The sequence below is a fragment of the Cynocephalus volans genome, chromosome 2 (assembly GCF_027409185.1).
Source record: "Cynocephalus volans isolate mCynVol1 chromosome 2, mCynVol1.pri, whole genome shotgun sequence".
In the NCBI taxonomy this organism is placed as follows: Eukaryota; Metazoa; Chordata; class Mammalia; order Dermoptera; family Cynocephalidae; genus Cynocephalus; species Cynocephalus volans.
The window spans coordinates 122,683,946-122,709,606 of NC_084461.1; the positions used below are offsets into that span (position 1 = coordinate 122,683,946).

A 25,661-nucleotide genomic window follows, 5' to 3' on the forward strand; every position below is an offset into this window, starting at 1 on the left:
AAACTGGCAGATCTAACCACAAAACAGGCTGCTCAACCACCAGGCCCCTACTCTTCCTCTCCCGCTCAGGTCCTTCTCGTGGCCCCTACGCCCTTATCCCAATTTCACCTCATTGGGGACTGTCAGTGTTGTGCGGGGGGCTTCCTCCCCACTCTGCCTTACTAACACCACCAACACTACCACCAGCCATTACAACGCTAACACTCACTTACCCCCTCCTCATCCATGCCCTAAAACCGGAATATATTTCCTTTGTAAAACTACGTTATCCTGTTGCCTGCTCCCTAACATGATTTCTTGCATATTCGTTTGACTTGTCCCCAACATCACCGTCCAGACAGATGGAGAGATGGAGATGGGACTGGGACTAACTTTGGCTCCCCCTCTCAGGAAGTGCCCCTGCTCCTGTAGGGCACTAATTATACCTTTTTAATTGGGGCAGGGATCCTTACTGTAACTGGGACTGGCATAGCAGGACTTGCTACTGCCTCTCAATTCTATCAAAAACTCTCAAAGAAACACAAACACATAAACCAAGTGATAGATAGCATCTCCTCCCTCCAGTGACAGGTCACCTCCCTCAGGACAGTAGCTTTATAGAACTGTCGGGATCTTGACCTCCTTACAGCCAAGAAGGGAGGCACCTGCCTCTTCTTGGGGGAGGAATGCTGTTATTATGTAAATGAGTCTGGGGTGATCCAAAACAACTTAAACCATTTAAAAGCAAGCATTGATTGCTGAGGCAAAGGGTTACAAAACACAAACATACCTTGGGGGTGGCCCCAGTCACTAAACCCTTGGATACCCTGGCTTATGCCACTACTAGAACCCCTAACTGTGCTAGGACTCATCCTACTTTTTGGTCTCTGTCTCTTTTGCTGTTTTTCTAATTTCTTGCAGGAACATATGCAAGCCCTCACCAACCAAAAGGTCACTGAATTGTTCCTGGGAGGAGGATATTAGCCCCTGAGAACCGTAGACCATTCCCCAGAGGAATGCAGCCTCCCTACATGAAACCAATACCCTGTCACCTAATTGTTTTACCCGCCAACATAAATCTTTTTTTTCATATCTTCTCCCATCTCCAGCAGGAAGTAGCTTCAGAAGAATGAGACCTTCACCCCTTTTCCCTTCTCCCTGTACTTAAAAGGCAGGAACGATAGGTTCTGAACATAACTGGCACCATTTTAAGAAAGGCCAAGCACAAAATGGTTGCCAGCTGCTCCCTTCGTAAGAAACCTCATGATTTCTGAGAAATAGAAACCCTTTTGCTTCCTCAAGGGCACAATTCTACATCCTGGTCACATAGCTTCCAAGTCAGCACAAAACCCCTCCCTGGTTACATCAGCGTTCCCCACAGCCCATATAAGCTCTCCCACCCCAACGCCTGAGGCTGCTCTCCACCTTGAGGGCAGCCCCGGCTGCTGACCTCCCATTTTGAGTGCAGCCCAGCAGATTCTTTTCCTTTAATAAAGCTTGGTTGGTACCCAGCATTTCGGCTCACTTTCTTTCACCTATCTTACAGCAAGTTCTTGAAAAATGTGTGTGGATTGTTTCAGGTCCATTCTGCTATCCAATCAGTCAGCTCCTTGAGGGTATGGAACAGAGTAAGGCTAGGCCTGTGAACCAAACTGACTCCATTTTCCCTGCAGAGGACACTTTTCTATTTTTCCACTCCTCAGTCATGAGACTCCCAGGGCAAATGATTAACCCATAGGCTGCCCTGACAAAATAGAATGAGATAAGAGAGTAAACAGATATTTACTGAGTTGCAAAACCCCTCCCCCAAGGCTTGTTTACTATAATTGTAAAAGTTACAGATTAACCTTAAGACCCCTTTAGCAATTCCCACCTGTGCACAAAGCATCAAAGTGACTGCTACAATGACCCTCCTGGGGTGACAGTGATGAACACCACAGCCATTTTGGACCTATGAGCATACACCCATGACGCAGCTGCAACCGGGAAGAATAGAATGGACCACCTCCAGTGATGCTGACCTATACCCTTTAACTCCTTTCCCTATAAGACTCTGAACAGCTCCCCTCAGAGAGCTAGCTTTACTGTCACTACCCCCTTACGCATAAGTCTCTCTCCTCTTTTAATAAAGCGTTGCTTGCTTTACTGTAGGGTACATTGTTTATTTCTATGACTTTGGAATCCGAGAGCCTAATTTAATCACTGGCAAAAACAGGAAAGCTTTGGACACCAGAGAAGACTCTAGCTGCAAGAGGCAAGTGACCACTGGGACTATTTTGCTCCCATGTCTCTGCTGCTGGTAGATTTCTCCTGGAGTCCCTGGCCTAAATTCTGACAAGGCAATACTTTATTCTCTTTACCTTTCTCTGATTTTCTGAGCCCTCTTCTGCCGTTTGGTTGGACTGTATCCACTACTATGTAGGTGCACCCTGGAGGTCTCCCAGCTACGCTTTGTTTCTGACTTTCCGAGCCCTCTTCTGTTCTGTATAAGTACACCCAGGAGGGCTCCGGGCTATGCTTTGTTTCTCTGATTTAAATCTAGTTGATACTTTTCTTCTTTATCCTGAAAACAGTGGGGAGAACTGCTTTTTTTTTTTTTTAAAGATGACGGGTAAGAGGATCTTAACCCTTGGTATTGTCAGCACCACACTCACCCAGTGAGCTAATGGGATCCGTGAAAGGAAAAGCCCCAGCCTGAGCACGAAAATAAAACACACCAAGAGACAGAGACTCAACCAAAGTGTATTAGGCAGGCAAAATGAACAAGCGGGCTGCCCTCTCAAGAGTGGGAGCAGCAGCAGGGAGAGTCAGGTTGGGCCTTTTATATCCAGTTAGGCTGAGCTGGACTGTTGCTACTGGCTAAGAAGGAAGGGGAGGGAAGCGAGCGGGGTTTAAGCTGAGTTGGGATTTTTCTATAGGTGGCGAAATTCGCGTGTGCGGGAAGGGGATGTGGTGGTGAGGAAGAAGGGGGAGGAGTTTTTTTGTGATTCTCAGAAAACGTGCTGTTCTATGGACCTGAAACTTCCCGCAGCCATTTTGGGTGTTCCTCCCGTCCGCCCGCTGCCCTCTCAGACATCAGCTAAAACATAATTGCCTAACAATCCGAACCTGTGGCCTTGGTGTTATCAGCATCACACTCTCCCGAGTGAGCCACGGGCTGGCCCAGGGAGAACTGCTTTTATCAATTACTGTTAATGGAATAGGTTGGCCTCACTGATTGGGACTAGCATAAACTGGACCCCACTGCTCCTCTTTTCTCTTTGTTTGCTTGGTTAGACATTTTGTTGAGTACCGGTAATCTAAATAAACCTTCCAATCTTTGCACCAACTTTTGGACTTTCAGGTCATTTGTTTAAGGCAAGAGGGCAAGCCAAACCTGGCCTGTCGGTAACAGGTAGGGGCCTGTTTTGTATCTTTCTTCCATTTGGTATTGGGTTGGACATAAGTAGGCAGGCACTCAACAACTGCATATTATCAAAAGGGTTGATGACAATGTCCCTGTCCCTGGGACCTTACAATCTTGGCACAAAACAATGAGAACATGTGTTCTGCACTTGCTGCCCTGTCTCACCTGAAGCTATTTCTTGGTCAAAGGAGAAGTACCCAGCAACCACAAAGAAAGGAAATCCCAGGACATCTCAGGTGTGATGCAGAGCAGGGGTCAGAAATACTCAAAACCTGGGTGGGTCAGTTAGCTCGGTTGGTTAGAATACAACCTTAAAACACCAAGCTTATGGGTTTGGATCCCTGTACCAGCCAGCCACCAAAAAAAAAAAGAAATACTCAAAACCATGCTGTTATCTAAACAGCCTGGAAAAGAGGCTGCCCCAGCTGAGATGCTGGACAAAAGAATCAGAAAAGACAAGCCCTTCTGCTCTAGTAAATCCTTTCTAAGAACACAGAGAGTATATAACAATATATACAAGGATGTTCACTGAAGAATTATTTACAACAGTGAAAAACTGAAAACCACCTAAATGTCCAAGAATAATAATCAATTAAGAATAATTAGGTATATTCATAATTGAATATATTAAAGATCTGGAAAATGTCCATTGTATACCTAATTATGTGCTGGAGGCTCTAACTTTCAAAACTCTCCATTTGTAAAGGGAAAATATCAGCCTCAAAATAGTATGTACAATATGTCAAGGGACAAAATTACAAAAATTTATAAGATTTCAATTGGCTTTATTGCAATTCTAGAATCAGGCAACATGTCACTACATAAAAATAGAATAAGTGTTCCAATGAACCAAGCAGAGGAGGTTGGTTTTATAGACAGAAAAGGCTGAAGAAAGCAGAAACAAAGAAAAAAAAAAAAAAAGGATTGGTCATTTCAAAGTTACTTGTAAGGCGGGGACAGGAAGACAGAACATTACTTCAGGCTATCTCTTCTGTGCAAGGATTAAAGCAGAGTGAACTTCATTATCATACCTATTAAAGATTTAAACTGGCCTGTTTGAGAAACTGGCTGTTACCTTTTTCTCCTGATTTCTGGGAAGGTCAGACCACAACCTAAATAACTTGGAACTTGGTAGGGGTGACCTTACTTTGATTTTTAGTTTGGTCTCTTGGAGACAAGTGCAGGAACTTAGTTCAAAACAACGGAGCTGGCTGGCCTCACAGCCAGCCAACGAAATAACAAAAAAACAACAAAAAAAGTCTCCTATAATTTTTATTTAACAAGTATGACAGCACTTTTGTAAAAACAACTAGAACAGGGCCGGCCCGTGGCTTACTTGGGAGAGTGTGGTGCTGATAACACCAAGGCCATGGGTTCGGATCCCATATAGGGATGGCTGTTTAGCTCACTGGGTGAGTATGGTTCTGACAACACCAAGTCAAGGGTTAAGATCCCCTTATTGGTCATCTTTTAGAAAAAAAAAAAAAAACTAGAAGAACATAAGCCATAATGTTCATTTAACATCTGCATGGTGGAATTTGGGTGATTTTGTTACTCTTGCTATTGTTTCCCTTTGTGCTTTTCTACGTCTTCCAAGTTTTCTGCTTTGAAAACATACTACTTTGTCAGCAGGCCAAAAAAAAAAAAAAAAAAAGCCAATTTAAAAACAGACATATAAGAGCCAAACTCTCAACTCTCTAGGCATCTGACTGCTAGAAGACTTCTACTTTCAATGTAGGATAAATGCAAGAATCCCAAGATCCAACCCTCTTCTCAACCCTACCCACCCCTCCATACACACCCAAGATGGAGAGAAAATTAGTGAAACTATAAAATAAGACTAAGGGCTTCTTGAGGGAAAGATCCTGTCTTACTGATCTTTGGTATCGCACCCCAGAATTCTCAGCACCCAGTCAGGCATATTTTTAGGTGCTCAGTAAACACAAAAGAGAAGGGAGGAAGTGTGGTGAACTTACAAAGCACAAAAACCACTAACACAATGACATCACCCCACCCCAAGCCACCCCCTCCACCCTATTCTAGGTCATGTCCCTTTCTCTCCTATATCTGGGCATCTCACAGGCCTGCGGAATACCTCTTAGAAGAGACAAACTGCTGACTCTTTGCACCACGGCATTCATCTTTTGCCTTTTTTCCCCCTTTCCTTTTTCCCTCTTCTTAAAAGGTGATCTTGCCTTTCAGCTAGTACAATACACCACAATGAACCAGTGTGCCAGTCAGTCTGCAGAGAATCATCAAGAGAATGGATTTGAATAATAAAAGCTAGAACAAGGCAATACCTTAGAGAGAGACTTGTTGTAGTACCTTCAATTTAGAATCTCATTTCAGTGGCTAATGCAGTCCTTGGAGACATTAGCCTAATTTTTGCCAGGAGAGTCCAGCAACAGAGCGGTACTAAACATGGGCACAGAGGATCCTGCTCATCTCAGAGACAGAGTGTGGAGAATGAAATTAGCAGCACTGCACTTCTGGTGCAGAGAAAAGCAAATCCTAACTTCCCTCCCCCAATTCATCACCAACCATGTTTAAAATGAAAAACAGACAAAAAAAAGAAAAAAAGAAAAACACAGGAATGTGTATGGGAGTCACTGTGGACCTGAACCCCTTCCCCCACCCTTGAATATTAACTGACTAGCTTTTCTGCTTCTGTAATTAGATTGCACAAGGTTTTACAAGCCCCTGTGGGTGGGACTTCCCAAACCGCCCAAAGTACACCCAGTTCCAGGAAGGGAGTTTGTTCACCAGATTCCAGGAACAGCATGACCAGTTCCTTATCTTTGGACACCAAGGGAGGGAAGAGGGGGGGTGGACCGTTGGTCAATACCTCAGTCGCTCCTTTGTCCGCCAAAAGCTAAAAGCCACCAATGATTTTAAAGGTCGCTTAAAGTAGCCAATAGACGGCATACAACCCATCCTGTTGCCTAAGTCTGCCTACCAAACTGTATAAAAAGTGCTTATGGTAAGAGATCAAGGCCGTTTCTGTCCTGAAGACGGAGCAACCCCAGCATGCTGGAAATAAAAAACCTCTTGCTTGATTGCAGCGATCTCTGTCTCCTGGTCTTTGAGAGATGAGCCTTCCCAACAAGTAAGATTCGCGCTTTCGGGCCAGTCTTACATCGCCACAAGCATGAAGTTCAAGGGAAGCCAGGAGCCTAATGAGGCTCCCTGTGAGGTACTAATGGACAACAGTAAAGTTAATGTCAAAGTATGTCCAATAAATGCAGCCCTACAACAGATCTTGCCATTGCCAAGCCCTATTTAGCACAGGCCTCAGAAGGCTCCAGAACCTGCCAGCAGGTCAGAGACATTCACTGGGGCCAGAAATGGACAGGAAAGCCCACAAAGGCCAGGCTGAAAGGGAGATACTTAGCTCCAGACACAATTACAAAGACTGGGGGGTAGGGTTCCTAAAACAAGAGCTTCACATTGGCTAGGCCAAAAAGAAGCCACATCTGGTATGGTTCAGACCTGTCCTAAATCTCTCTATGTGTTGTTCTCCCTGCTGCAGGAGCCAAGCAGCTCATGGCCTTTAGCATTCCTGTAGCTGTGAGGCTATGTGAAGAGGGGAGCATGAACCTCAGAGGTAGCAACAATATCCCTAGGGAGCAGACTCTGCAGGGGCCTCATGACTCCCTCCTAGACTATGTCAACAGTAGGTCAAGTATGGGTCTCCATGGACAGCCAGGCCAAAATAGGCACTCTCTTTTCTTATAATAGATAGGCGAGCTGGCAACTCTCTCTCTGCTCCTACTGGTTTCCTGTTGCCTCTGGTTCCCCAAAGTCCCATTCTGCCAACATCTTCACCCCCCACCCCGCTCTGTTATTCTGGATTCTTTTTACTTATCTAGGGATGGGTGAGAAGAAGATGTTAAGGGACGCCCCAACCCCCACTTAACATATGCATTCTGCTTCTGTACAAATTGCCTGCTAAAATAAATGGGGGAATAAAGTAGCATAAACAACGCCATTTTAGGCTGCTCTGCCATTTTAGGCTGGAGAGTCCCTATGGGGAATCCAGGGTGGGGAGGGGCTACAGGGCTAACCGCAAAATTAGCTTATGTACCGCTGGCTTGCTAGATTGTGTCAGGTGCGAAAAATTCCTGCCTAGCTAAAAATAAAAGCTGCGAGAGGTTTCAACTCAGGGCTGTGCTCCTCGATTGGCCTGCATAGCCCTGGCTGCCAGAAATAAACTCTTTTCCTTTTCCTATCACCCAGTTCTTATGGGCAAATTTCTTTTACCAGTTGGCCCTAACAAAGACAAAGTTTAACCAAGTCTTCATAGTCAAGGATTTTCTAGAACCTAATGTTCCTTTTCCTTTCCCCTCCCCCAACAGAGGGCAAAGAAGAGCCCAATGTCACCAGTAACTCACTTTCAACAGTGTCATGGCCTCACCAGCACTAGCCTCGTAGACATGTCCTTGACATGTCAGCATTATAATGACCTATACAAGGACACCTATACATCCAGACCCTGTGAGTTGGTAGGCTAATCTTTTGGTTCAAATGGATTCGCAGGAGGGCTGTAGTCCTTAAGGACAAGACACTCTGCTATGCCCTCACTGTACTTAACACAGCAGTACGCACATAGGAAATATTTAAACACCTCAGGACTAGAACTCTTCCCATGGGCCTCCCCATAATGTCCCTGGGATATTAGAGATTGATCTCTTTTCATTTCCATTTTTTGGGGGCGGCTGGCCGGTACCCGGATCCAAACCATTGACCCTGGTGTTCATCAGCACCACGCTATACCAAGTGAGCAAATAGCCAACTCTGTGACCCCTTTTCTTTGTAGATACTAAAGGCCAACCCTAGAGCAGAAGCAAAGTTTGCTTTGGAGGAAAAGCAGAACAATTGAGAGGCTGGACACCCCAGGCTCCACCCAAGAGGCATACACAATGAGGGGAGCAATACAGGGATAGGGAGGCAGGACTTGTTCTCCAAACACACAACTTGCCTGCCAAAATTTACTAATGGCAGGAATCCTAGATCCGTGGGTGAGAATTGAGTCATGTTATGAATCTCCTTTTTCTAGGCATGTGCAAAAACTCCTCTATCTCAGGAAGGGAAAGTGGGGAGGAGTGGGGGGCGATATGCGGGGAAGGTGGTGGTCTACAACTGGAAGCACAGATTTAATTCTAATGCTAGAGCAGCCTCCTCAAATTATAGGGGTCCATTCCAGAAGAAGTTAGGCAAGCCAGGCGGGGCTAGACTGGCTTTGGATACAGTCAAAATATCACTGACATGAAACTGTATCATCATAGTGTTGATAATTTCCTTGTAAGAAGCAAATCTTCCCATAACCATAAATCAATCCCCCACTTCAATTTTAGAAAAAAAAAAAAAATCAGCTATTACCAGAAACTCTAAATGCTTGGCACTAGAAGCATAATTAGGGGAGATTCTGAATGGTGCCCTGAGGCAGACCATATAAGAACAGGGTAGAAAGGAGTTATATACACTTAGAAAGCTCATTTAGGGAATGGGCTGTGCATAATGCATGCAGGCCCAAGAGTGCAGACACTCTCTCCCGGAGGCCTGCTCACAGGCAGGCTGCAAGCTGCGACGTTGGCAGATGGCTGCCCCAGTGGCAATCCTGCATGCTCCAACAGCCGCCTCCTCCCCATCCACCCTTGAGCACAGGCTTATGCTCCCATGAGGGGCAGGAAGCACTGGCAAACATTACCCCCAAAGAACAGTGCCTTTCCTTAGGGAAGATAAACATTTCCACCAGAAGGCAGAAGCCAGCACAAGGCAATTTCTGTCTGTGCAGGGAGAAGGGGCCACAAACATAACGTTGCTCATTCAAAAGAGACAGATGATCTCTGCAAGCCGAGTGTTGCCAAACCATCTGTAAAGGGTTTGAACATCCGTCAGCACAAGTGGCTGCAGGGGGAAGGGAGAGGCAGGGGCATGGAAGGTTCACTCAAGGTGCAGGACTCTCTGGCCTTAGAAGCCCCAGGAGATGGGAAGCTGGTCACCTTTCCGCGGGGACTCTAGCCTGAGCAAAGATGTATCAAAAGGTTTGATTACCAGCAGATTGTTGCTCCTCTGTTCCAGATGCTCCCAGTCCTCCCAATCCATACCCAAGGTCTGTCCATTTCAAGCCTCTGCATTCACAGGCTTTCAGGGGAGGTCTACTGTTCAATCTTGAGCCAGACACTTCTCTCCCACCCTTTTTTAAATGTCATGTATGACTAAAAGAGAAATGACAGTTCACTAGTCTTATGCCAAAAATAACCTATAGAGAGATATGGTTTATGAACTCCCTCATATACAATACATAATTCAGAGACCAGCAATTTGTCACAGTATTGAGTAATCCACATGAGTCCCAAGGGTCTGACAATAAAATTTGTAAATCAATAGCAAAAAGCAGTACACCTTAGCCACTGAGTTAAGATACAAAGAACATTTAGCATTGATTTTTTTTTTTTTTTTACTTAGAAAATATGGGCTTCCCAGGGTAAATATTTGTAAGGGGGATGTGTGCTAGAATGGAAGACTTTATACTTTCCAGACCTCCCTGACAGCTGACTTCAATACAAAAATAAAAACTCCAAGACTCACATTCTCCCAATGATAATAATGGCTTTCTTCTACAAACCCTGCTATTAGCATGACAGGGATGGCCACATCAGTCATAAGAAAAGCATATGTACCTTTTGAGCTCAAGAAAAGCAAGCAAAATACCTGCTTTGGCAAAAGCAAGGCACTTAAAACAGGAAAGAAAATAAATTATTGCAAAGCTGGGTTTAAACTTATTATTCTTTCTTCTGGATGATCAAACAGTGAGCGTAGGGGTAGGCATTGCAATCCACAACCATTGCCATAGTGATTGGTGCTTAGAGGGATAAAACAGGCAGAATTTCATTTATATTCCAACAAACAGAGACAAGTGCCCTGATAACTCAGCCCTATGGAGAATCCTAATGCCAAATGAGTAGCCTCCTCCTCAGTCACTGTATGGCTCTGCTTCAGGATCAGACCTGGGGTATGTGTCTGCATTGTTATCTGACCAATTATTTGCCTAGAACAGACCTCTCCTCAGGATGCAGCAGGTGTACAGGGGCTAAAGAGGCAAGCATTGGGGCCCCTAAGTAAGAGCTCTCCTGACACAGGAGATGTGACTGAGTCAGGTGTTACCTGCCATGTGGGGGCATGGTTTTACCCTGGTCAGTTTCCCCTTTCCCTAACAGGTCATTAGAACAGGCTACTTGAACATTAACTTATTTTAACTTTTTATTTATTTATTTATTTTTCCAGCTAGCTGGTATGGGGATCCGAACCCATGACCTTGGGTGTTATAAGGCTGTGCTCTAACCAACTGATCTAACCAGCCAGCCAGAAATAATTTTAGATTTACAGAAAAGTTAGGGGGAAAAAAGTAGTTTCCACATACTGTTCACCCAGATTCCCCTGATATCAACATCTTACATAACTAAAGAACAATTATCAAAACTAAGAAATTAACACTGGTACAACAGGAGTAACTAAACTATAGACTTAAATTTTTGGGGGAGCTGGCCAGTATGGGGACCTGAACCCTTGACCTTCATGTTATAACACCATGCTTTAACCAACTGAGCTAAACAGCCAGCCCAGCCCACTCATTTTTAATACAACAAAACAACAGCAGCTAACATTTATTGAAATATTATTAAGCACCTGGCACAAGGGCAAATACTTTACATTTACCTTATTCAGGTATTACTACTATCCCTATTTTACAGGTGCGGATATTTCATTGACTTTAACGGAATTAAGTAGCTTGCCCAAGGCTACTGAGCTGTAAAACAGAGCTGAGATATGAACCTAGGGAGATTAACTCTAGAACACCATACACTCTGCTGTATTCAAGGCACTGCAACAACAACCAAATGCCAAAATACAGCCTGGGCTATGCCCTCTGTTTGTTCCCTCTCTGAAAACATGTCTCATGGAAGAAAGGGCATTCTAGGCTTTGTCTTTTTTCCAAAGGAGACAAACTACTCCACTTTAATTTCTAAGTTCTGCTAGTTCAACCAGAAGATTTCTTTCTCTTGACAAGAAGCACCTTCCTGGCCTAAGGGGAAAAAAAGAGGCCATTGTTCTCCTGAGAACTCACTCTGGACTGGTATCAGGATGAGGGGAAATATATGAGCATGTAGGTGTGCTTACCTCAAGAAAACTTTCTTCCAAGGCCTTTGCAAGAATACAGAAACATGGAGGTCACAGGATTTTTTTTAAAAAGGCAATAAGAAGTGCCCCTCTGGGATTGCTTCTTTTCCATGTCATGCCAAGAAATATTGAAGGATAGGCAACACAAGCTGCACCTCCCCTTTAGCATTAGGCTGTTTGGGAAAGTTGAGGCACAAACCATTCATGTAGCACAGGATGTCTGTGTCAAGGGACAGCGTTGTGGGACACAGGCTGGGAAGAACTCCAGCTGCACTCCAGGATTTTTTCTTCATGCTTATGACTTTAGATCATTCATTTCCACAGACGTGATTTTTCCCAAATCCCTTCTCTGGCAATGCTTTTTTTTTTTTTCCTTTCATTCTGACTGTTCAGTGAAATACGTGGCTGGAAGGATTGGCTTGGAAGTCATTTCTTTGATGCTAGCAGAATTGAGAAAATATTCCCCCAGCAACACACATCTATCCATCCCTGCCACCTGCCACTCAGCTGAAGGTAGAGGCCATTACAGCAAGGAGGAAAGGAGGCAGAGAAGGCAGGCAGGCTGCGAGGGAAGGAAAATGGGAGAATGGCTGAAAGCATGAAAATGAGGAAGACAGAGGAAGAAAGAGAGCATTTTGCTCAAACAGCCACTATAGTACCAAGACTTTTATTGACATGCGGATAAGCAGGGTCAGATGAAGCTAGTAAATAGGTGAAAAAGTCTCAGCCTTCCTTTGTCTTCCTCTTACTTCTCTTCATTCCCCCAAAGTGCATTCCCCAAACCCCATCACTAAGATGGACTCTTGTAAATCAAACACTTCACCTGGCTGCCCCTATTACTGCCTGCTTCATAAAAAAATAAAATAAATTTTAAGAAGCACCCCTCCCCTTTGAAATCTACTATTCTATACTTAACTCCAAGGTATCTTCCACTACCTATTTAGATCAAACACTGGAAGTTGAAATGCTAACAGTCTTCAGGGAACAATTCATCCAGCCTCTCCATCTGCAATTTAACCCAGTGCGAATCTAAAGCCAGCTAATAGCCCTCAAACCACACTGCACACAGGGCTACTTACTCTACCATGCTTAGGGATATCTGGATCTATCTCTAAGATCTAACCTAGGAAACCAAGATGCGGCAGCTTGAATAATCCTGCATCTGTTTGAATAATTTCCCTCACACAATGTCAAAGGCCTCCAAAATTCACATTATTTTTGTTCCCACACATATTTCAAATAGTACTGCTTTCAGGTAATGACCCCACAGTTTCTATCTTCAGAATAATGAAAGGAAATGAAATTCTAGGAAAAGCAATGGGATCTGAGGACCCTTCACCGATGGACCACGGGTTCAAAAAGAGACCAAGAGAAAATGTAACCATTTCCTTACGGGGCATCTTGCAGATTCCCTTAAATAACATACAAAGCACCAAGCACAAGGGGATTTCCAAAAACATGTTAGTTTTCCTTCCTTCCCCCGGCAACTGATAGACTAGAATTCTTGGGTCCTATTCATTCAGTCATTCTTGGCCAAGAAATACTAGACAACCTTCTTATCCTCTGTCTAAAAATCTGACTTGGCAAAACCAGGAGACAATGGAATAGAGATTAATAAGATGATGTTATGATTTAGAGGGTTGCTGTGGTACGTAGTAGGGGTAGCTTCCTTTTTTTCCCCCTAGGCAAAAAAATAAATAAAAATTTTACAAATATACCATATTACTACTCCATAAACACTCACCTCTGCCCAGATAAACTAATTATGGCCTAAGGGAATCAAATCTGAAATCTTTTTAATCCAAAGAAATGATTCTCTTCTTCCAAACAACTGTCCTATACAAACCATAGCGAACTATTCTGGAAATTAAAGAAATTAAAATAAAACTCAGTTTTTATTTGTCCAAATCATGACAATTATGACAAGGAAGGCAAGACCAACACTCCATGAGTTTATGAATGATAACAAAACAAAACCCCAACATAAATAGATTATATAATCAGCCTGATTAGAGCACAAGCAGCAAAAGTCTTACAGAGCCCCTGCACACAAAGCCCTATTTCATTCAGGTTCTGTTCAGGCCTTCCAGAAGATCAGTGGCTAGTGGGGTGCCACTCCTACCCTGACTTTGGGCATTGCCAGGAGCCTCAGAGAGTTCCCTTGATGTTCTCTGTCTTCAGAAGAGGGAAGGTAGAAGTAGGATCAGAGGAGTTTCCATAAAGCTCTCCAGATTGCCAAAAACCTGGTGTTCTTCCTCGCAAAGCCCCATAGGCCAGATAGACAAAGGTCTCCGTCATCAACTCCATAGACAACCTAATAGTTGTGGAATGACCTTCTCATCACTCCTCAGACTCCAGCTATCCCACTGTCCATCTATCAACTTTAGAGGACTCAGATTGCTTGAGAAAGTCACCAAATTCACTGGTCCTGGCCAATCACAAAGTCGGGTTGCCAGATGTCAACTGGGTCCATCCTGATGCTGGGTGATTCTTAGTTTTGACCTCTTGGTTGTCCAAGCACCTTCCCCATGGCGGTTCTTACTAACCTTCCATTTCTCAATCACCCAGTGGAATCCTTCTCTTACATCATCCAAGGCAGAAGCCCACATTCAGCTTGGCTCAGAAAACTGAAAACATCGGGCCGCCCGTGGCTCACTCGGTAGAGTGCGGTGCTGATAACACCAAGGCCACGGGTTCGGATCCTATATAGGGATGGCCGGTTTGCTCACTGGCTGAGCGTGGTGCTGACAACACCAAGCCAAGGGTTGAGATCCCCTTACCAGTCATCTTTTAAAAAAAAAAAGAAAGAAAGAAAACTGAAAACATCTATGGAAGCTACCTCAACTTCCCTCTACATCCCTCCCACCTTTCCATGTTTCCTTCCAGCCTCTTTCTAATTTCAAGGCAAGGCTCATCACATTCATAAGGCCAAGATTTCCCATCTGCCACCTAAATAACTCTGCCCCATCAATGATCTCCTCTCTCAAATTTTAAATCTGTCAACGCTGATTACTTTCCCCTCTGCTTTCCAACATACACAAAAGCTCTCTCTATCCAGCTTCAATGATCCCGCCTCCAGGAAGCCTTTCCTCCAGGATCCTCTGTGTTCTCCCTGAGCCACATTCCTGCCTGGGGGTCCTCCTACACTATAAGCCCAGGTGTGCAAGCCTTGTCATGCCCACCATGGTGTCCCTGGCATCAAGTACTACACTTGGAACATTGTAGGAGTTCAACAAATAGAACATAAATAAACAAGTTTTTTTATGCAATTATCTCTGAAATTACTGTCTTAGTTGTCTTCTTCCACTTACTCTCAAACTTCTCAGACTCAGGAGTTTACATCTTCTTCTTTTTTTTTTTTTAATTTTATTTTGTGGTTATACAATGTGGTTGATTATTGTGGCCCATTACTGAAACCTCCCTTCCTCCTCCCTACATCATCTTTCTTCATTTCCTCATCTCCCTAACAGCCCCTGATTGGACTCAACAACAGACTCATAGGTTACACTTACTTTCACACCTTTAAATCCACTGGCTTGTCATCCTTCTCCTTAACTCCTCTCTCTCCCTCTTCTCAGCCCCATCTCTGACAAAGTGGATGCTGCCCACCCATCACCATCTCCTTATTCTGCTGACATATACTTGCCTCTCCAGCCAAGTAGATATACTTTCTCTTACAGGTGTCTGTTCATGTCATACCCCCTCCACTCATGCTTCCTACCTCTACTCTACCCAGTCAAATATTATCTTCCTTTAAGTTACAGATCAATACCTAACCTTGGACATGGACTATCTTAGCTATTGCAGTGAGGCCAATATTAGAAGAAGAAGGGAAGTCAGAGCTACTAAGGTTCTCTGAACTAAAGCCAAGTCTTTGGCATAAGGATTAGGACTGGTTTTGGCAACTAGTTTTCCATCATCCCTACTCACACTAAGTTTCTGATCTCAACCATCTGGGTATCCTGACCTTTGAGAGCTGAGGCTGTGCCACTCTGCTAAGTACTCTTGATTAAACCTCAAGAGAAAAGGTGGATAGAAGCAGAGGAGGGGGAGGATAAGGGCCTTGGGATGAGTATTAAGCATATAAATACTTGTTAGAAAGAGGATGGCCAACAGCTGCTCTCCATCACCACTCAAATCCACAGATTGCTAATGAGACCCTGGCCTGCCCCATCCAGGTAATGAAGGCCAAAACCCAAGCAGAGATGCTCTGGTGCCAGTGCAGAGCTCAGCCAGCCAGCTGCAAAATGGCCTCAGCCTTGGCAGTGACTGCCATGGAGGTCACTGGCCTTCCTGCCCTGGCCTCCACCTGCTCTCCCAGGGGGTACAGCATTTGGCTGTTATGGGGCAGTGGTCAGCTATCCTGGGAGGTTAGTGAAGAGACCTCCCTACATGAGAAATGAGCTCTCTCTAAGATAACAAGATCTAAACAGTCCTCATGGAACCTTCTGGAACCTTTATGTATTATTGCCCACCATGTTTTGCTATCCCAGTACAAGGTAATTTGAAGCCTCAAAAACTGCACCTATAGGCCTCAAGAGACCTGGCATCCTGCCATACTCCAAGTGGTTCTCCCTGACAAACTTGTATTACCAAGGAACAAAGGAGATGCTCAGAGTGGAAAATACTTAACAAAGGATAGGGAGGTGGCAGTAATAGGGAGAGGGGCCAGAAGTATAGATAGGAAAGAAACAAAGTTCTCAGGGAATCTCCAGAGGACCTGAAAGACTTCAAAGTAGGGAAGGAAGGAACTGTGCAGAAGCCTTATCCAAAAATAAGCTCTGTTGAACACCTCATCCTGAAAAGTTGGAGATAGTAACCTGGTTCCAAAAAAGAAGATATCCCACCCCAACACCACAGTTTTCTCAACCAGTCCCTGCTCCAGCTTTCCAGCACTGTGCTTGAGCGAGGGTGAAAGATCATCCAACAGAGACCCCTGGCTATACACTTCCCTGGGGCCATTACCTCCTGGTGGCAGCCAAGAAGTCCCACTGCTTCATTTTGAAGAGCCAAAGAGACTTAGGTATCAATTGCCCTTAACCTGCAATCCTACTCCCACCCCTTGGGTTATATATGTGCCTGCATATACAGAGTAAAACAGAAGAGGTCATACTATTAGGGACCATCCTGGGGAATGAGAAGACCCATAAGGAAGAACCCTATAGGTTAGGGGAGGGAGGGAAGGTCACCTACCTCCAAACCACAGAACTGGAGAGAGAGAAAAAGACACTGGGAGCTTCTCCCCTTAGTTTCCCCTCAATTGCAACTTGTGGCATAATGAAAAATATATCTGTTCTTCATCTCTGGTTCCTGGCACAGAGCTCCTAAAACCCTTGGAATTTCCTGAGATAGCAGTGCCTTGTTATTTGTAAGGAGCTCTTTTCAACCGGATCTGAGTTTATGCTAATGAAGTGACTCTTGGTGGGGCTTCTAGATAGCTTCAGGATAGGAGCTAGTCTCACCAGAAAGATAAATCCATGATTAGAGGGTTGGAACTTTCAGCCCCACCCCCCCACCCCACCCCTGACCTGGGGGAAAGGAGAGGTTAGAGATTGAGTTCAATCACCAATGGCCAATGTTTTAATCAATCATGACTACACCACGAAACTGCCATAAACAATGAGGTTCAAAGAGCTTCCTGAACTCCAGTTGAGCTTGAGGACTGGTGAACACATCAAAGTGCTGGGAGGTGGTGCACCCAGAGAAGGCACGAAAGCTCTGCACCCCACACCCAGCCCCGACTCCAACACCTTTTGCTTTGTGCATCTCTTCCATTTGGTTGTTCCTGAGTTGCATCCTCTATAATAAATGGTAAACGTAAGCAAAGTGTTTTCCTGAGTTCTACAAACCATTCTAGCAAATTATCAAACCTGGGGAGAGGGCTTTAGGAATTCCCAATTTATAGCTGGTCAGTCAGTCATACATATAAGTGGCCTATGACTTGCAACTGGCATCTGAAATGGGGACAGTCTTATGGGATCTAGGCCTTTAACTGATGGGATCTGACACTAATTTCAGGTAGACAGTGTCAGAATTGAATTGAATTGCTGAGCACATAGTTGGTGTCAGAGGACTGGAGGAACCACACAACTCCAACTGAAGCTGCAAAGGGCCAAAGGCCCCACTGAGACAGTCCCACAGAATCACCCAGACAAGAGTCAGGTGCTCCTTCAGACAGATGCCCAGGGCCAGCAGGAAATCAGACACCTCTCTTAAATACTTGAAACGAGAGTAGTTGGTCTACTATAAATGAGGTTTTTAAAATTCAATTCCCTCTTATTGCTCATGCAGATCTGAAATAATCTGACCAGATGGCTGGTGCTCTATAATTCTTGGATTGCTCTCATCAGTTGTTGATGATTTAATTTTTTTTTTCTTTTTTTTCACCCCTCACATGAACGTGTTCCTGCACAGGCTTCCTGCATGCTCCCATCACGTGGGTTTTTTTGTGCTAATGCCATATTTCAGAGACTCTCATAGCAGCCTGGAAGTCAGATCAGGTCAATAAAGAGACCCAGGTTTGAGCCTGGCTCAGCTTCCCTGAGCCACATGAGACCAACATGCAGCACTGGCTAATGGGCAGGACAAGGTGACCTCTGCCCAGGCTTCCTCCTCATCTCTGCTTCTCCTTCAGGTCCCCAAGGAAAGGGAGGTAGCAAAGGTATATTTTTCAAAATGACAACTATAGCCACTTATTAAATATGTCCTATGTGCAAGGTCCTGTGTGAAACATTTTACATATATTAATATTGCTTCATTCTCATGCCGTCTCTGTGAAGTAGATATTATCCTTATTTTGAGATGAGAAAACTAAGGTTCAGAGAGTCTAAGCAACCTGACCAAGGCCACACAGCCCAAAAAGAGAACTGTAGGTGGGATTGGAAAGGTTTAGCATCATAAACTTTTTTTTTTTAAGCATCATAAAATTTGACTGACTGCCCCACTGAGATCTCAGGATAAAGAGAGAAGACCCTGACCGTGCAACCATCCTTTGTGCCCTCACTGAGCATAAAACACTTCCGCCAGAACAACCAAAAACACTTCGATAGTTTTTTTCTGTCTCTGTATCTTCTGTGAGACTATAAACTGCTAGAGGGAAGGGACCATGTCCTTTTTGCTACCCAGGAAGATAGTATGGGACAGTGGTTAAAAGCTGGGGCTTATGGGCCGGCCCGTGGCTCACCTGGGAGAGTGTGGTGCTGATAACACCAAGGCCAAGGGTTCGGATCACTATATAGGGATGGCCGGTTAGCTCACTTGGGAGAGCGTGGTGCTGACACCTAGTCAAGGGTTAAGATCCCCTTACCAGTCATCTTTTTAAAAAAAAAAAAAAAAAAGCTGGGGCTTAAAGCCAGACAAAGTTAAGTTTGAATTCCAAGTCTACCACTTATTGGTTGTTTGGCTAAGTCATTTCTCCTCTCTGAGACTCAGTTTTGTTTGTAAAAATGAGGATAGCACCTGCCCTCAAAGAATGCCTGGCAGAGTCAATGCTCAGTTAATCGCAGCTCTGGCTACAAGTTCAGTGCCTGGCATAAAGCAGGGTGTCACAAAATGCCCAGGGAGCAGAAGTGCCATCAAATCTGGCTGTGACTGGCATTCTGTAATAACAAGTGCACAGGCACAAAGACCTGATGTTCAGGGGTCCTCAACCCCAGGACAAATTCCTGAGCCCCAGACAGATTCCTGAGATCCCTGGCAAGAACACACAGAACCTGCCAGCAAACAGCTTTCCTCTGCTTGCTTGTGAACAGCTGATGCTGAATCCACACTCAAATTCTTGCTGTGCCTCCATAAGGTGAGGCAGATCCCAAAATAAACCAGAAGAAAGAGAGACAGGAAAATCACTTCCAGGAACAAGGAGCTCCCACTGAGGATGCTGACAGTAATAACAGAGGCCGGCAGACTTCAGGAGAGTGACCTGCAGCTGTTCCAAGGATGACTGGCCGGGGCCCAATTCCCACCTGGCCTGGTGGGAAGGCCCATGAAGTCACAGTTTATCCCCTGATGTTCTAGGCCATAGGAGGCAGTCTAGAAATCTGCCTTCAAATGAGCCCAGCCCACAACCAAAACGGCCCATGTACCCTAGTATCCACCCCCTTGGAGGCCCAAGGACAACAGAGCTGTGGTCCTCCCTTCAGTGACCTGAGAAGACAGAAGGAGCTATCCTGGGGTCAATAACTGTCAATATAAACTTACCATTTTCTTAAAGTCCCTCAAAGAGATTCCACCATCATCTGTGCCACACCCGTGACTCTCAGGCAGCAAATGCTCTGCTAACCCCTTCTGCTCATGCTTAACCCTGCTCCCTCATCAAGATCTCTGTTGAGGGAGAGAGAACATTTTATGACCACGGAAGTCTCTCCTTCACATTTTAAGTTCCCTTCCCCAGGTAAGACCATAAGGATAGGAAGGCTACATGCTCATTTACCCTCACTGGCATCCAATTCCACAATTGAGTTGAAGGCATGGTACAAGTAGAGAGTTTGCTATTGAAAGTCAGAACAGCTATGTACTGAGTGATGTCTTCACGTTAAGAATGGGACAGACGGCTTTGTATCTACCATCTCTTACTCCACACGTCAGACTCTGTAGCAGGCAGGGCAGGACATTTCCCCCATGTCACCAATGGAGAAACCAAAGAGCAGAAGGATTCAGTGACTTGCCCAGGATCCCCTATGCAGCAAAGCTATGATTTGAACTCAGGCCTGGATGAGTCTAAAGTCTGTCCTCTTTACCACTAAATTATACTACCTCCCATCTACCTACCCACCAAAGAAGTTCCCAGGACTGGCTATATTCCTTTTAATCTTTAGGTAGATATGCTGGAAGCTCCCAGGCAGTATTAGGAATGTGGTGAGTTAAATATTATACTCTGGTGGAAGGCAAGTGCTAGCAAGCTACACAGACCACTGAGAGGTTCATTTCCTAACAATATACATACAAAACACCTCAATCTTGTACTGGGGCCTAAGAATATCTGGTCTGCCTCTACTGGTGTGATTCCATGGTGCCAGACCCTAAATCACCCTACATAAGATTCTGAGGTCAGAACAAGCCTCCCACCTAACTGTCCAACACCAGACCTGATTTGGGGATGAGGGTTAGGCAAAAAATGCTCTTGAGATAGGGCAGGCACAACTAGAACCAGAGTTGCTTTGCCATCTGAGCTGCAGGGCCTCAGCGTCTGTGCTCAACTGCAACATACCAACCACTGGGGCAACTTCAAGGGAATTCTGTGCAGAAGAGTGTACAAGGGGCACTTGAGAAACTACAAGGCAGAGGGTGATGTCAATGAGGCATCAAGTAAAAGTCAGTACTCCATTCCAATGCTCCAGGAGGCTTCAGAGCCCACAGCCTGCCCTGTCACACAGGCTCTATTTCTCCCTCCTCAAAGATACAGAGAGGAACTCTTTTCCTAAAGCCATCAACAGCAGCCCCACTGCCCAGAGGGCTAGCCAAGGGCCCAAAGTCACAACTGTCAGCCTTGTTCTGTCTGCAATGTGGACCAAGGCCTTGAAGGTTGCTACCGACTCAACCACAGGAACAGACAGAGTAGGAGTGGGGACCAGAGGACATTCACCTCCATTTGCTTCAGGCACTTGTGGAGTGGTACAAGTGACAGCACATAAAACTAGTGGATACAGCGCACATCTTCCATGCCCTACCGCTGAGAGCCCTTACGGTTTTAGTCCTCAAGGACCAAGGGGGCTCAGTTCTCAGGGAAACTGGGCAGCCAGAGGTTATTGGATCTTCTGAACCCAGTTCCTAAAACATTCCTCTGCCCAATGCCATTAGCTCCCACTTGGCTTCCTTGGTGCTTCATCACTCTTCTATGGCAGCAACTACCCATATGCACCCATATGCACAGCAAATGCTGCCCTGCCAGCACAGCAGCAACAGGGGCAGTGAGGGCATGGTGATGAATATTCGTAAGCAGTTGATGAAACTGCACTGTAGCAGTTACTAGCCATATACCTTGCCACAGTGCACAATGCAAACAGCCTACTCTTGAGAGCAATCCCAAGTGTCAGCATAGTAGGCTCTACCCAAGGACAGCTGGAACTGGGAAGAAGTAGGAGGAGCATAGGTCCAGGCTCTGGGGTCAATGACATAGGACAAGTTAGGTGAATTGACTACAAGTTACCTAACCTCTCTGAGACTCAGTGTTTCCATCTGAAAATAAAGATAACAGTTCCTATTATTGTGAGGATTGAACAAGATTACATACATGAAGCACCTAGGAGAGTACCTGAATACAGTAAACATTCCACAGTTTCTGACTATTTTCATTATTTTAAGCCCTGGGCCTAGGCTCATGAAAGAGTTAGAAAGTTGTTCCTTCTGAGGAAGTCCCACTTAAAAACCAGGCCAGGACCAGCCCATTTCTTGGCACAGGTTCCTTTAACAATAGAACATTCCTGCCCCACACCAGTGCTTAGGACTCTCCCGTGAACAATATTTCAGCAGAGTTGAGCCAAACAGCAGAGCCCAAAATAGCATTTGCAGAGTGAGGCACATGTCACTGTCTCTCCTGTCCTTCAGAAGTATAATGAAAGAAAGTTTTCAATCACTTGCTCAGAAAGCATGGCCACCCACTCAGGGCACTCAGCTGCCACAATCTTTGTTCTGCTGGAAAATAAGGTCCCTGAGCCCTGCAGCAGCAGCTACCACTCTGATGGACCACACTGTTTCCCTCCAGCAGGCCAGAGAGTGGCCACTCCTTCAAAGTAGCCCTGTGGGGACAAAGGACATATGCAATTTGAATTGGGACTGTGTTTCCTGGGGACAGGGCTGGGCCTGGTACCTGGCCGAAGGGCCTGCCACTCATGCGTTGGGTGAAACACCTCCAGGACCCCGGTGTCCAGTTCCTCCTCTGCTTTGGTTTCCTTTCTCTCTGTTTCTTTGGTGCTGCTCTTCTTTGGCTTGGTTAGCGCAAACTCCTTCTGAGGAAAGAAGACAGAGGGCATGACCGACCAGGTGCATGCTAGGTGCAATGCAAGCAGAAAGAAGATGGCCTAAGGTGGCACATTCTTTTCCTCCATGCCCCTCCCACTCCCCAGACCACTTTGGACACCTGCAATTCCTTTCACTAAGTCACCCTTAGAACCAGCATGTATGAGGTGATACGGTTAAATGAACCCAGCATGTTGTCAAGCGTATATGGTACTTTGGGATATGCATAAGGAACAACTCCAGAAGATTCCATACAATCTTGAAGGAATTAAGGAAACATACTGAGGAGAGGAGTTAGCAAAAGGAGATAATAAGAGCCTTTTAGTCTTTATTTGACATGCTACTATATTGTTTGATGTTTAAAACTTATATTACTTTTACAATTAAAAAAAAGATATTGATAAAAGAAAAAAACACATATTAATAGGATAGTAAAACTTCAAATGCCTACCACAGGTGTACAAAAGCTGGCAGCTGAGGCCCAACTGATTCCTACGCAGCCCAGCAGGGCACAGAAGGGGCCCTGGCAATTGCCCAGGGTGCCTATGGGATATCAATGACCTTTTGTGACATTCCAAACCACAGAGGAAGAGGTGCAAGTGAGAAGGAAGATGGGAGTCCAGCTGGCTGAGGAAAGAAGATGCCCTGGTTGGACACCACTTCCTAAAACCTGTTTCCTTCCATCCCATGGAGACCATGGAGGATTAATGAGATGGTGTCTGTCGAGCACTTTGAGTTCATGAGATGAAGAAGATAAATACAAAATATTATTCATTTTGCTTCTTCCCCGCCCGCCATCCTCCCGTCTCATTTTTAAACCTGTTGGTGCATAAATGGAGCAAGGCCTCAGGAAATTGGAACCAGAGGGTTCCAGAGCTCTGGGAAATTACATCTGGGAGAGCAAGGAGGAACCCACACTAGTGCACAGGAAGGTTAATTCAGCCCTCCCACCTCCCTTGTCATCACTTTTCCTTCACTTCCCAATTCCTCCCCTAATAGTAAGCTTATCTCTTATATCCCTCCTATAAGCCCAAACCTGTGTTGGGTACTTTACATAGATCTCATGTGGTCTCCCAACAATTCTAACCCTGCTTGAAAGATGTTATGTGCATAAATCTCTTTAAGGAGTGCCTCAGCTCCAGATAGGGACACCCATCTGCCTGGGTCCCTCAAGGTCTGATCTTTAATTAGCTGTCAGAGGAATGATTAAAGTGTTAAGGTGATGGTGATGACAGTGTTGAGCCCCTCCAAAACTTTTTACATTTTAACAAGAAATAAAAGCATGGAATTTAGATGACAGAATTTCAGACCTTGTTAAGGACCAGTAAGGAAAATATTTTGGGCAAGAAGAGGCCGTCAAATTGTGTCACAAGTAACGAAAGGCACTGACTCTAGCACAGTAATTAAAAACTCAAGCTCTAAATCAGATAACCCATACTTCAAACCCTCGTTTCTTTTTTTTTCTTTTTTTTTGTGGCTGGCCAATACAGGGATCCGAACCCTTGTTATAACACTATGCTCTAACCAACTGAGCTAACCATCTCACCTAAAATCCTAGTTTCTTGTGACTCTGGGAAAGTTACTGAACTTTCTAAGCCTCAGTTTCCACATTTGTATAGTGAAGATAATAACTAACAATATCTAGCTCATATACGATATGAAGTTCTACACTGTGAACCACTAGCCCTGGAAGCATGGTAGCCATTACTATTATTACTTATGAAGACAGTCACAGGTTCAAGGTCAGATGAGTCTGTGCTGTGAAATCAAGGAGTGACTACACAACATGGCATCATTCAGGCAGGTCAGGTTGGGGTGGTGGTCACCTGTGCAGCCTGGCAGTTCAAATCCCTCCTATCCCTTCAACTTGAAGTTTGCACAAATCTGAGCTCAAAACAAAACTAGGAACAGAAGAGTAGGTGTGCTTGTGAGACTAGAGAGAAGACAGACTGGTCAGAGGCACCTTCCATTATGAGGACATGGACATCAAGGATTTCCAACAGCCAAGTTCCCTGAGAACAGGCACTATAACCCCCATGCCTAGTACAGGGCTTAGTTAGTAACTGCTGAATGAATGAATGAATGCCCCCCCTCCATAGGCAGCTGTGTCTTTGGGGTGCCTAATACTGAGACCTGAGCTGCTGGAGGTCCTAGTCCCACATTCCAGAACAAAGACCACCTTGTCTGCTAAGTACCCAGAGCCTATGAACTCCAGGGCCCAGCCATGCTGGGTCAGACTAGACTGTGGTGAGAACATTAATAAAATTTATCTCAGAGGTGTATCAATCAAACATCTCTGGGGCCAGGCAGGGATGGAGGTAAATGAGTACATGTGCCAGGTGTAAACAACAGGAAACGGTGGGACTATGAAAACTGGAGCCCTCCTGCCTTGACTAAGGAAAGCAGCTGCTACTCAGCTGGTCCACCACTGCCACGCAGGCATTTCACTTGAAGAGAACACAGAAATGCAGATTTTTATGTGAAATGTTCTTATTTTTAGAACACTAAGAGGGCCATATCTAAGCTTGAAATTGTAACTCTTTCTTTACTCAAACATATCTGAGCTTGAAATTGTAACTCTTACTTTATTGTACCTATTACCCAGATAACTCCTGCCAGGTGTAGCTGTAAGCAAACAACCAAATTATCATCATCAAGAGAAGCAGAAAGAGAAAGGGAATGGTAATAATGAAAACATGGCAGGAAGCCCTTCAAAAGCCAGGCAGGGCTAATGTTCATTCTAACAACTGGGGGCTAGGAAACCCTCTTTTCCTAGATTTTGTTAACAAGGATAACAGAGTAGGTCCAAGAATTAGAGTTACAACGAGACTGATGAACCACTGAGCCACATGCTTCAAGCCCTACAGAGGCCAAACACTTCTGCACAATCTTGTCACTGCTCAAAATGTTTTTTACACCTCTTTCTCATAACATCTTTGAACCAAATTTTAAGACACAAACACAATATCTGTCATTATTTCACAGTACACCTCAGTTTATAGTGGAGGTGATATAAAATCAGCGCTCCCTGTCTCATCAGCTCACCCTGTTCACCAGATCCGGCTCTGAGTGACTTGAGACACTTTGCCCAAACCACATCTGGCCAGCCTCAGAGGCCGAGGACTCAGAAGCACTGAAAGAG

At 44.9% G+C, this 25,661-nt stretch overlaps 1 protein-coding gene across 7 annotated transcripts in view; it reads right to left on the reverse strand.

The window, feature by feature from the left end:
• Positions 1-25,661, reverse strand: part of SIL1 (SIL1 nucleotide exchange factor) — a 242,533-nt gene that overhangs the window by 146,752 nt on the left and 70,120 nt on the right. For 6 of the 7 annotated variants that reach the window (XM_063087074.1, XM_063087071.1, XM_063087075.1 and 3 more), the window contains one exon: positions 22,371-22,509. In XM_063087074.1, coding sequence (XP_062943144.1) covers positions 22,371-22,509 — 139 coding nt within the window. The remainder of the gene's footprint in view (positions 1-22,370; positions 22,510-25,661) is intronic. The other variant, XM_063087069.1, reaches the window with a different exon arrangement.